Genomic DNA, 13,416 nt, shown 5'->3' on the forward strand with positions numbered 1-13,416 from the left:
GACCAAAGGTTGCATTAGAGAGGCTTTGCCTCTGCGTGTCCTGCACACCTTGCAGCAGCTGGAAAGCCTTTAACACGTAAAAGCCATCCAGTCAATAGCCAAGATAATGACCTTTACTGAAATACGCAATGTCAAGCAAGTAATTGGTACATGTTTGATAAAGGAAAAGTGTTGTTTGATAGCCACAATAAAGCAAGCAAGCATTTTAGCTTGTATCTAAACTGCTGAGAGAGAGAGGTACAGACAGATAACAGTACCATATGCTCCAAACTCAACCTTACCTTAGGGCTGTGCAAGGCTGTTAAAGAAATGGAAATGAGAGCACAAGACTTGTGTGAAGTCTTTTGTAACGTGTGATTTTTTGTGTGTGTCAGGTCTGATGGCGGGTGATTCAGCTGACTCTGTGCCTGTGTGTGGGTTTTAAAGCAGGATGTGACAGAGGTTAATTTGGATGTCACATTATGCACAATGCTGGCTTAATGGCTCCTTATTAAATCATGCAAATATCTGTGGCGCACAGGAAAAAAGTGGTGCATGTGTGTTGGTTATGGGGGTGTGGAAGTGGTGGTGACCTGCAGCTCATAAGCTGGATATTAAACAAGATAAACGGCACCTTCACGCCATTAGAGCACTACGCACAAACATCTATTTCTGCGACGCACGGCCTGAGCACAATTTGATTAGTATAACTTTACTTTGATTAACATATACATCACAGGCCTCAAGTTCAGCCAAAGCCCTGACCTGATCCGTGCAGGGAAAGAAAGCCTTTGTATCTTAATAATAACATAATCAACATACTTCACTTCAAAGACACTGAGCAGGATTTCAGGAATATATTGAGGTACAGTCATAATACGTTAGAAACATGCCTACCATCTTGTGATGACGATGTTTCTTGGCTTTCCGTACATTGTTGAGGAACCGGCAGCCCATCTTTTTGGCGTACCACACGGACATAAACATTCTGCTTCAGTGACGAAATATAAAAAATCGTGCTTGATACCGTGAGCAGACCCTCCTCAACTCCCAAAACGACACACACACCCACCAAGTGTGTCTCTAGTGTCCACTTTCAACATTACCACAACAGCAGTATTGCAAAGTGAGCCGATAGGTCTAGGCCCAGCCATAACACGGAGTGTCCAGATTGCCTCAATTAAAAGATCTACTTTAATTTAACACAAGACCTTTCGGCTTTACCTCCCGCTCAGTCTTCATCAAAGATAGCATGCTTTATACACAGGATGCACATCTACACAAATATAAATCAAAAAATCACAGAAAGAGTACGGCCCATTTAGTGTCCTCCTCTTGCTTGGTCGGTGCTGGAGACTTCATTCAAACAAGACCAATACAGTCCTCCAAACCAAGGGTCGAGTCATAAAAATTACTCATTGCCGATGAGGCTCGTTATCATCTCTGAAATGGCCGTCTTGTCTTCAGAAATCACCCATCCAGAATGAAAATGAGCATTTACAAACAGATAATCCTGTTCTTCGTCATCTGTGGCTGTGGATAGCGGTTGCCTCCCTGCTACTGGTCTGTGCTCGGTGAGAACGCAGTTCATATTTTCTGCTGCTACTGTACTGTACCCCTCCCATCCCTGCTGCTCAGGGAAAGAGGAGCGAGCAGCAAAGTTTGATGGCAATTACTTAGCTGTCTCTCTGTATAATGTCAGCGCTGGTGATGTGAGAGGGGCAGGAATTATACTTTGGCTGAACTTGGAAGGACAAGCGGCTCAAACTGGCCTGACTCGTCCCAGGGAGCACTTGAGACTGAGAGGAGGCTGAAGGCCTGTAAGTCCCAGTTCTACAGTCAAGCAGAATAGTGAAACCTCAACACAGTGGTAGCAACAAGGTTTCTGTTTCTAACATGCAAATGACACTATTTTTGCTTTGATTAAAAATTAGGACTGGGCAATGCGTCAATATAATATATTGTTATCATGATGCGACTATAGCAGTCTTAGATTTTGGATACTGTTATTTCACGATTTGGGGTAAGTATTGTGTTTCTTGGTTTTAATGGGTGAACGTAATCATATATAAATACATCATAGACGAATGCAACAGTTAACTGGTGTTAGCAAATTGTTCTGCTGTCGACATTTACTTGTCTACTAATCGCCCACATCCCTCATCCAAATTTGACACTAATGTTTTTTTTTTGTTTTTTTTGGGTGGGTCAGAAACCACTTGCTTGCCCCACCACCCCTAACACTAACCCTTAAGGTGACACTATGTAGTTTTAAAGAAGAATTTTAAATTCAGAATTTTAAGAGCTACAAAATTTATGAGGTACTAAAACAAACCGGAATATTTATTTTGTGAATAAGTAATTGAATAAATAAGATGCTCCACTGAACATTGTTTGAAGCTATAAAGGTGGCAGGGTCCGCCAAATATAAACAAAGTTTAACGGTATGAAATAGTTTTGCCCTTTAAGGTCAGTGTTTATTCAGTTTATTCAGTCCAAAAAACAAACAGATTTTATTTTTAAGTTTGCTTTTAGCTATGAACAAAATAAGTCAACGAAGAGCTTTCTCTTCGGATTAAAATTTCTTCCCCAAAACTACAAAGTGGACCTTTAACCCTTAATCAGTCTGTACATGCTCCTATACAAATCGATGTATTTATTATCGGTTACCAAATAACAACATTCTTGCATATCTGCTTGTTTCCAGGATAATTGAAATGTTGGCTTGTGCTTCATTTCATAAACATCTTTACTTGCTGCTCATTATCTCCATTGTTAATGCACATTTTTGCAACTATTAACAGAGATGGGACGGAAGTGTGATGGCTCACTCCTTAGCTACTGTCATCATCATCTCAAAAATAATGTTTTTAAATTCTAAACTAAGTTGCTAGATTTACAAGCCAAACGTGACATTTTGCCTGGACTGGGCACTTTGGTAATCCTTATTGGTGAGCCCTGCAAATGTTCCTTAATAAGAACTGCCATTACAGTCCTGCTTCAAACCTTATAGCCCTTCTGCTGCCAATGAATGCTGCACCATGGACAGCAAAACACTTGAAAGACAGCGGGGTTAAAGAACAAAGTGAGATGTTTGAATAGGATATTACACGTACACTTGCCATTCAACATTTGTCCTCAAATTAAGGATTAAATGGTGGATGTTTCCTTATGAAGCCAAACAGCTACTTATCAGAAAGAGTCCCTTTTAAATCCACATCTTTTTCACAGCTCCCTCTCTCTCTCTCTTTTCTGCCTCTCTCTCTCTATGTAAGACAGATGGATCGACAGGCGTGTAATATATAAATGCACACACACACACACACACACACACTGGCACACAAAGGCTTGCACACTGAACAGACTTATGTAAGGACACGCTGAAGGACAAGCTGTCAGCTGACGTTCTCATTTTGTTAAATAAAATTCCACCGTCTACCTATCTCATTTTCTTACCCTTCCAATTGCAAGGCCCCCTCTATCTGTCTTACTCTGCCATTCAGCGTGAACAGCTCTCTCTTTTTGCATGCGTATATTTTTCTTTTTTTCTCCACCCCACCCCCCTTCCCGAAGGAGCTGAGCTGCTGCTGCACTGTAATTACACCGAAGCTGCAGGGACATATTTAAACATTTATTAAAGAAAAGTAAGGAGGACAGAGAAAATGAAGATAGAAACCAGATAGCAACCAGATAAGAGTGCAGAGCAGGAAGGGGAGGGTATAATGGAGAGCTCTTGGGGAAACACTACAGAAAACAGTAATTGAATCCTTACATTAAAAAGGTTTTTTTTTTTTTTTTTTGGCCAAGTACTGGCTGTTTTGTCTGAAGAGGATTTGTGTGAAAAGTATTACGTGTATAGGAACAGTTCTGTGGTTAAATGAGGGGGAAAGTGATAGGCATCCTTTTTCATTAGAAGAGACAGAGTGTAACATAGACAGGGCGGTGGGGGTCTCTGTCACTCCCTGCTCATCAGGTGAAGGATAAATGCAAATGTGTTGTGTAACGTTTCCAGCACAAGATAAATGTAGCGTATTCATTGGGAAAGAAAACTGTTTCCATGAGACAGATCTCTGTTGGTGAATGAAGTGCTGCCTTAAAGCTAGTTAACATCTAAAATATAGAGAATTCATTGAATTTTAAAGACATAGATGCTTTCTTGAGGTAATTGTGGTATTTTTACTGCTTCCTCAGAGTCACACAAACACACATACACACACACACACACACACACACACTCAGGGATGCCTTCTTTTATGTCTATATGTGAGGCTCGAATACTGAATTCAGCCAAGCTTAGCTCAATAACTAGATGCCTGTGGGATTGGCTGCAAAGGGAGGGAAATACCCTTTCTGCAACACTGGAGCTTTAAGACTGTGTGCTCATTAGCTTTTTATAAAACTACCCGTTTAACAACCCATTTCTTGACTCTTATTTCAGGATAAGAAAGCAAATAATTTTGCCTCCTTGTATAGAAATCTTTGTGTGCTGCATGTTGTATACAATTTAATTTCTAAAAGCATGTAGGCTACTTGTATTAGAGCTGAGAGATTTTGGCCTATTATCTTGAGATAGCGATTCCTGTTTTAGCTTTTGGTATTTGTTTCATGTCTATCCCTGTTGGTCTTAATTTTGATTTGAGTGCTAGAAGTGGTTTGCAATATATATGTCTTGTTATTTTGAATTATCTGAATATTATGATATTTTTGATCAAATACCTCTATCGATATTGTGACAATATTGTAAGAATGAAAACTGGCACTATTATCACATTTTTGCTAATAATCATTGGGTATGTGGATATAATGACTAAATTGGTAAAGACAAGTGTAAGAACATGCAGAACAGTCTTGTAAATTCAGAAAATAACATGTAGCATTTAAAAGCAGGAACGACATGTCATATTATGATATGATGACAGCCCAAATCTTAGACAATATATAGTCTCATATCACAAGAACCATGTAACTTTTATTTACTGACCAGCTCTAATTTGGATGGATAATTTGGTTTGCTGACAGGCAGAACATGAACTTTCGATGTAATCTCAGCACCCAGCACATGATGTCACAACAATTTATGTAGCCACATAATAGGAGAACACGGTGCAGCAGAGTTATAGAGTCATATAGAGTAGAAGAGGTAGGAAGATTCATTAATATGAGCACAGATCAATATCAAAAGTTCTGCGCAGTGTGAGAAGAAATCACTTCTAATTACATTATGCGCTCAGTTTGAAAAAAAAAAAATAGATGTCATCCGAAGCTAAAGCACCTCTTGGCTAAATCATGTACATAACCCAAAGACCTCCTCTTACTTTGCCAAACCATTGCAGAGCTTCCTGAGACAATCCTACCCATAAATCAGTGGGGCCTGGAGTGCTACTGGCAAACCCCACGCCATTAAAGCAATAAAGAGACAGACTGACGACACCACCTACACATCAATGACGACCACACGGGCACTACACCTTCTGCAAAGACATCCACGCACATAGGTGTTACTGTAATGCATCTTGAAGATTGTGCATACTTCACCCAACCAGAGTAGAAAATTGATTCATGCATATGCAGAATGAAGTACTTCTATATGTCTTAAGGAATGTGTACACACACATTCTTCTTATTGATGACTTTATGCAGAGGGGTGCAGGATGTCCCACATGTTAAACACTTTAATTATAAGCAGGCACTATAAGGCAGGCGGTGATCAAGGTCGGGGCAAGCAGGCAAAGACAAGAAATGATGTATAGTTACAAGAGTAACTACTTGTTCAACAGAGACAGAGAGACTGGAAGCCCGATTTTATTGTCCTCTCCCTCCGAGGATCCTATCTTCTCTATTCTTTCAAATCAAGTACACTTCTAACAAGCTTTTGCATTCAGATTTAATATATGATAAATGATAATTTGCTTGTATTTTCCTTTGCTTTGCTCAACAGACACATCTTTTGAGCAATTCATGGTGCATGAGGCTAATGCAACCTGTCTGATCATAAAATTGTTTTATTAAGGAAGCAGCAGAGCCATCTTTTCAAGGTTATGGAAGTCACTCTGCACAGTCTAACACTGACACCTACAGGTTTCAGCCTGCCTTGCAAAAAGATGATCTGTCAGTCAAACCCCCGTGCATCATGATATCTTCAATATATGGCGCTTTAACTGGGACACACATTAGGATTAGGTGTCTCAAAGCATCATGGGTACTTTACTATTGACGTACAGATTTATGGATAAGTTTTTGAGTAGGTATAAACTGTAGCCTGAGAAAATGTTTCCAGAGGTATATGCCAACAAAACCATTTCTTTACACTGAAACTAGATCCATAATGTATATTCTTTAATACATTCACAGCAGCTTAGGCGCAGGAATGTATGATTAGAAATATGAATATAACACATGAATTTATTGTTAAATTATGATGGAAGCACAACATTTAAAATCTTTTCGATGCAATTTGGGCCCAAAAATAGTCACTGAGTACAGCAAGGGGGAACAAAACTGTCATTCCATTCAGATTCGTTTGACGATGAGTATGAACACACCGATATCATCAGAAAACAGATGACCTCACACTCTGGTAGTCCAGATAAAATGGCGTTTAACAGGCAGCCGTCTATCCAAGATTAGACAGCAAAAATGCTGAAAGAAGTCAAATCGAACTACGACAAGAAATGAGGACACAAAATCAGACGGATGATGATGACAGATGATGAAGCTGGTAACTCTCAGGGTGACGGCGCGGCGCAGATCGCTGTGCTCTTACCAGTGTGGAAACAGCGGAGGTGTACATTGGAGTGTGTCCCGTAGACATCAACACAGGCTGCAAAACAACAGAAGGAAGAGGGTAATTGTGCACGGCATGCGGATGGGTACAGGGGGCAGAACAGTCGGCACCACTTTGTTTATTCTTCTGTTTGTTCATGTGTTTTTTTTATTTTCCATCAGTAGGATGATGACAAGTTCATCTCTGGCACACTTTCACTTCTGGGTTCACAGCAGAGCTCCAACAAATACTGATATTGAGGAATGTGACTAATAAAAATCTATATACCTACAGTTTCACAGCTGATACTTTAATTATACTATTGTGTTTGAATTAATTAAGCGGGGAACATTCAGCAGTGAACCATACAGAGAGCATACAGGACAGTTTTGCGTAAATCTGCATAAAAGACTCGGAACACTGACTCACTGCATATAAATGCATTAGTGCAAAACGTATCAGTCTGTAGATCAGTTTTTATACATGAATTTAAAGATATTCAAACCACCTAGACTGTTCCAGACAAATTCTACAAATGAGTCACTTGCCTTTGTTTATTACTTGGATCCTATTATGCATGGACTGTTACATAGTGAGCCATAAATTTAAGAAGAAAATCGCCCACAGTAGAACAGAAAATTTACAACATAACATGCTTTTTAGAATACATACAAATACACTCTTCGCCCACTAGTTACACATATCTTATTGATGGACAGCTTATTCAGAATCTGTTAACCAATCAAAAACAGTGGGGTTGTTATTCAGTTATAGCGTAATGTATTTTACCCTCCGCAGCTGAAGCTGTTACTCTGAACAATACACCCTATGCCTATGAATTTTACAAACAGCAGCAGTGCAGCATTTTCACATGTCAGGAGACACTTTCCCTCCTGCTGGAAAAGTTTTACATTGCAGCAAACACATCATTAAAATATGAATGTTGGGACAGCTGTATTTGCTGATCCAAGTAGAACTGTCGCTGATCCTGATATATAAAGATACTATCTATGCGTCTTGCTCCTATTACAGGCATGGTCTCCTATTAATGGCTCAGATGGGGGCATTTTTGGATATAAGCCCCTTGCTCAATGGCACACCAGCAGAAGTTATTCTCACTGGCATTTATTTATTTAACCACACTCCTTCCAATTAAGACTTTCCTCGCAGGTGAATAGTTTCAATAAGGCAACCTTGTGCTTCCAAGTCCTTAACCCTTCTGCTGCCAGCACCCAGACACGAGCAGGGAGAGGGGGTAGTGCAGTAAAGGAAAAGGGAAGGAGAGGCATTCAATTTATAAGACTTATAAAAGTAAAACACAGGGAAATGGGATCGATGCAAGGCAGAGTATCCACTGTCACTCACCATGTCACACAGTAATGAACAGGGTAAAAAAAAACATTTAAATAAAAAATCAAGAGTGAGCCGCCATGAGGTAATTGGGACACAGGCAAGTCTAAGGACTGCGTAAGGAGGCAATACTAGTGGAAGGGGTGACACAGAAGGCAGATAAAGCAGCCACTAGCGTTATCATCATCACACTTAACATCATTGTCATCATAGTCAACACTGAGAAAAAACCTTTAACCATTATCCGCATCATCACCATTATGATGATCATTACCTCTGATTTATTATTCTTTTACACTTATATGACCTATTTTAGACTTATAAGATATACTATGTTAATACTTACTCACAGTTATTAAAACAAAATGGCTCCATCAGTGTTTGAGTCATCCAAAAATCTGAGATGGAGTTACTTTTAGATGAATATAAATCTTTTAATTTTAGTTGTTGTTGTTTTTTTACAACTATCTAAGGATGCAGAGCAATGTCATAACATGATGCAAACAACTCACTTTAAACTAAGTGAGCTCAGACCTTTATACTTAATAGTGCATTCAGTCCTCCCTGAAGAGAAACACAAGACTTCATAAATAATGGCAGTACTCCAGAAATAGAAATAGGGCCAATCCTGGTTCCCAAAACACTGTGAACAACTTCAACATGCTCCCTTTCATGTGAATATCATCAAGACTGAGAGAGAGTTTTGTTGCAGTGTAGGTGTCTTAATAACACTTGTATTGTTGCTGTAATTTTAATTTCAGTTACTTCTCCCCACCACTTCACGTATTGCCTGTTAATGTTTATAAGACAGTTTTGTTTCCCACTCTAAAGTTTTGATTCATTATTATCTGCGAACATATTGAGCACCAGAATATATCATCAGTTTCTGTTAGGAGCCTTGGGACTGAGGCATATTTTTACACAGAAGTATTACCTAGATCAGCCCGATCTGGAGGGACGATATGAAGAAAAGGTTTTTGCAGCCTCGCAGACAGAAGTGCTTTTGTCGTATAAAGAAACTAAAGAAGAGAAGAGACCGACCGTACTGTATTCTTATAGATCTTAGATTTGTCACTGTCAGAGGTGTGCAGGTGTAGTTTGCGTTTGTTGTTCTCTCTGTGTCACATTCATCTGTTTGTGAATGAGTGTAGTGCTTTAGATGCTAGAACTCTGGCTAGTTACACGGTTTGCCTTGCCAAACAGATATATGCAACGCAGATACAATGAGGATAAGGTAAAGATTATGCAGTCATAGTGTTCTAAGTGTCTGAGGTGCAGTCTCACTTTGTTGGTGAAAACAGGAAACATCCCTCAATGGAAGACTTGGAGTAAACCAAATAGAATATGGATATTATGGGAGCAAATTCTGTAACTAATTTATCAAAATAATTTGACAAAAGACTGATGCATTCTCAGTCACATGGTGTCAGGAAACCCTAAAGCAAGTACATGACAGAAACATTCTCTGCACACAACGGCAATGGTAATAAACACTGATTCTTCACATGTACAGCGTGGTTTCGACTGTGTGGTGATATATAATATTTTTGTATGAATTCCTTTTTTTTTTCTTTTACATTTTTAAGGCTACCATGTTGATAGGTGGGGAAGAAAACAGCATCAAGACATGAGAAAGCTCCTGGGCCCAAGAGATGCATGCTAGAAACACACATGAATAATACAGAGCTAGTTAAGGGTACAAAGTCATGTTAAAGAAACACCACAGACCGATGAGGACCAGTAAAAAAGTTGCATTGCATCCTTTTTAGTAGGGCTGGGCATTTATAAAGGACTTCATAAATGCTAAGACTGGGTGATAAAATCAAATATGGTATGTTCAGAAAATAATTGCACTTTTCTTTTTGTGGGATAAAAAAATCATCAATAATGTCGACATAATAACTAAGTGGATAAAGGCAAGTATTCCAACAAGTAGAACAGTCTGGCAAGTCCAGATAATTACATCACTTTACTGTAAAACAGCTTTTATTCAGGAATAATACACTTATACAATATCACGACATAATGCTATCTGATGTCAAAGATGATATATCGTCTATTTCAAAATATCATATTGATATATTGCCCAGCTCTACTCTTTATCTTGGCCTTGCCTTGCCCTGGTCATCACTGTGCTCCTCCTTTATCCCATATCACTTGTGCAGCAAAACGCACTTTGTGTCCGTTCTAAAAGATGCACTCGTCAGACATCGATGATCAAGAATCTTAAGGACAACACAAACATGTAATAAAACCAGCAAAATAATGTGGCTGTGCTAAGACCTGACATTAACATCCTGTGAGGGAATTTGCATCCTGTGCATATTGAGGAATCGTTGACTTTTGATGTCTGATGAAGGTCCTAGATTAAAGTGTTTTCCTCCTACTAACAAATTCTGACGCAGAAGTTGAGACCGCCCACGCTTTTATTACTGACACTGCAGGCTGGACTAAATATCACATCCTGTTTATATCATATAACAAGTTTAAGATATTTGGACAGCATTTATATTCAGTATTTTAACCAAAAGTACAAAGAGTTATCTTTCAAAAAGGCTCAGTAATTTACTAAAACAGCCAGGCACTGTAGCTTTTAACAAATCTTACTCAAACAGCAGTAAGTAGTATGTTTGTTAGGGACTATTTTCAGTTGAGGATTAATACGCATTGTTGCATTAGTAAGAATTTATGACATTAACAGTAACTCAAAATAAACTTCAGTCAACTGTAGAGACAAAATTAGTGACATTATCATCTGTTTCAACAAAATGTAACTCTCTGGAGAAAGATAGTTGATGTCTCGTCCCAATCAAATATTGACGTTTACCGTCTTGAAAGTGTCTCCTGACATGACCTGAGCCACCATTCCCAAAACTACAGTGCGTGACTATCTGGTTACGAGACTTGCCGACTAACTATTTGACATTCTGTGGTTTTTAACAGGATGACATGATCATTTATTGATAATTTATCTGGAGACTTATTTCATATACTAAGCTTCTTACTTACAATGTAACTATTACTTAGCATAAAATGATATTTCCTAAAATGTTACCTCCCAGATGTACTAGTAGTCATACTTCCTGATACCACGAGCCTCTGGGAGATGACTGAATGAGTCATGTAATGGATCTGCACCACTGGAGGGCTCACATCACATTTTAAAATTACTCTTAAACAGACTTAAATTACCTCACAACGGCGGACTTTAGGGAAAAGGAGCAAGTCTCCCTCCCCCTTCGCTGTAATAAATCGTGCACCCATCAGCTGTGAATAATTACTGATCCCTTGGCATGTGCTGGTGGATGACAAACTCCATTGGGACAAAGGGAATTAATCAAACCAGCAAGAAAGGTCAGGAAGGGATCGCATGTCTGCCCTTTTGTAATAGCAAACAATTTCATGTTTTCACACTGTTTTGTTAGTATTTCATCATGATGTCTTTGTAAATTAAAATGCAAACTTATAATTTTTCATACATTTCATTTATTGTTACAGTACATTACCCTTGAAACCCCACCAATCGCGTTAAACAGATACTGACTGCAGATGCTGCTGGAATAACAGTGATTTGACAAATCAGCTAAGAGTTAGAGACATACGGATACTTTGACAGACAAAATTACTACAACCAAACTATTGCTTCTCCCTGTGTTGTTTATTGCTTATTGAACAATCCCAATTACATGAAAACCCAGTTGTCAGCAGATCTTTCTTTTTTCGGATTGAGTTTGCTCAGGTCCTTTTTGTCTTAGATGCAAATGACCAGAGGGAAGTGATGTAGAATCAGATTGTAATACATTAAAAAAACAACTTTGGCTGATCACTGACATACACAGCGTTTCCTCATATTTTTACTGTGCTCCTACTATTTCAATTTGACAGTGCTCCTAAACCTTCACCTTCTTAGCGCACAAATCTCCGTGGACACCACAGCTCATGCTGAACAGGCTCTGTGTGTTTAAAATAGAAGCAGGAAAGCTCTATAACTCAGCCTCTCCTCTCTGCTTATTAAAATAAAGCATTTTAATGGACATGTCTTCTCCTCTGGGACCTCAGTGTACTCCCATGTTGGTAAGAGAGAAACACTCCCCCACCTCAGAGAAAATAAATACAGGAACTCTTAAGTCTTAATAGCCACTAAGGCTGTTAAATAACATGTGTGGGCATATGAGATGGATCGTTATTGAGTGCGCATTATAGCTTACACCTGCTTGCATTAGTAACTACAGTATGTATTTGCTAATGCACTCAAGGCAACGTGACTCCGCTCGTATTCCCACTGATGTCAGCTGTCTCTTTTGACTGTCTGACATGACGTTGATGTGCTGCCTGCTTAAATGACTCCTCCTTTGTCTCTCTGCATTCGATTTTGCATCTGTTAGACGTGTGTGAAATTCTGAAATGAAGCAGTTCAATGTCTGTGCTGGGAGCTGCTTCAATTGTATCTCAGTAGACGCAAACACTACCACCCACTAACATCTGGCTTTTGTGTTCAGATCGACTAATGGGTCCTCGTCAGTCTGATGAGGTGCTGCATTGTTACCTGTGCTCAGGCGTGTTTGTGACATTGAAAATGACACACTGGAAAATAAAGCAGCATGGCACACGCACCTACTTGCAATGGAGAGGGAGTCAATCGCCTATTTTTAGCAGGTGTGCCCACGCTCAAGAAAAACCTGTGCTAATTTAGGTGAAAAAATTGCATCACATTAATGTCTACAAAGCTGATGGCACTTCAGAATCTAAGTGTGCCTTTCCAGTGTGAAAGAAGTCTTCTTTTGGTAAATGAAAGACTCATATCTCATTGGATTACAAGATGAATTGGAGGCATTTCTTTCTAAATTTGATCAGGCTGTCTGTTGATATACATGTTAGTCTGCAAAACTAATCATGAGATATTTTATTACAGTGTGTAAATCAGAATCAGAACTACTGTTTCATGTTATGATCTTTCAAGATAAATTGATCTGTTCAAGCAATCACATTACTCAATACATCTTGGGTCCACTTGCACTTTGATTTCCATGCCGATATCATATTACCCAGTGTGCCCGTTCACACAGGTGTAAAGCTGATCGGGCACTTACAGATGCCATGGGCCATATTTCCTCATAAACACATTATGTTCCCATTAAAGTGTTTATGTAGAAGAGTTTCAAAACACACTACTAATCGATTAGTGCAGAGTTATAATAGATAATGTGTTTTAATGACCCACTTGCGTCTGCGCTAAATGAAACTCTTTATATAAATTCAACAAGCTTAGAGGATTTTACGTCTCTGAATGAAGAAAATGAGAATGAGGGAAACCACATTACAAT

The 13,416-nt window shown here is 39.0% G+C and overlaps 2 protein-coding genes across 9 annotated transcripts in view; one reads left to right on the top strand and one right to left on the bottom strand.

The window, feature by feature from the left end:
- The window catches only part of dlg4a (discs, large homolog 4a (Drosophila)), a 77,723-nt gene that overhangs the window by 25,610 nt on the left and 38,697 nt on the right, over positions 1 to 13,416 (bottom strand). For all 8 annotated transcript variants that reach the window (XM_030437693.1, XM_030437692.1, XM_030437688.1 and 5 more), the window contains exon 3: positions 6,743 to 6,799. In XM_030437693.1, coding sequence (XP_030293553.1) covers positions 6,743 to 6,799 — 57 coding nt within the window. The remainder of the gene's footprint in view (positions 1 to 6,742; positions 6,800 to 13,416) is intronic.
- The window catches only part of zbtb20 (zinc finger and BTB domain containing 20), a 117,366-nt gene that overhangs the window by 15,907 nt on the left and 88,043 nt on the right, over positions 1 to 13,416 (top strand). The gene's annotated exons all lie outside the window — the stretch shown is intronic.

The sequence above is a fragment of the Sparus aurata genome, chromosome 13, assembly GCF_900880675.1.
Source record: "Sparus aurata chromosome 13, fSpaAur1.1, whole genome shotgun sequence".
NCBI classification, from domain to species: domain Eukaryota; kingdom Metazoa; phylum Chordata; class Actinopteri; order Spariformes; family Sparidae; genus Sparus; species Sparus aurata.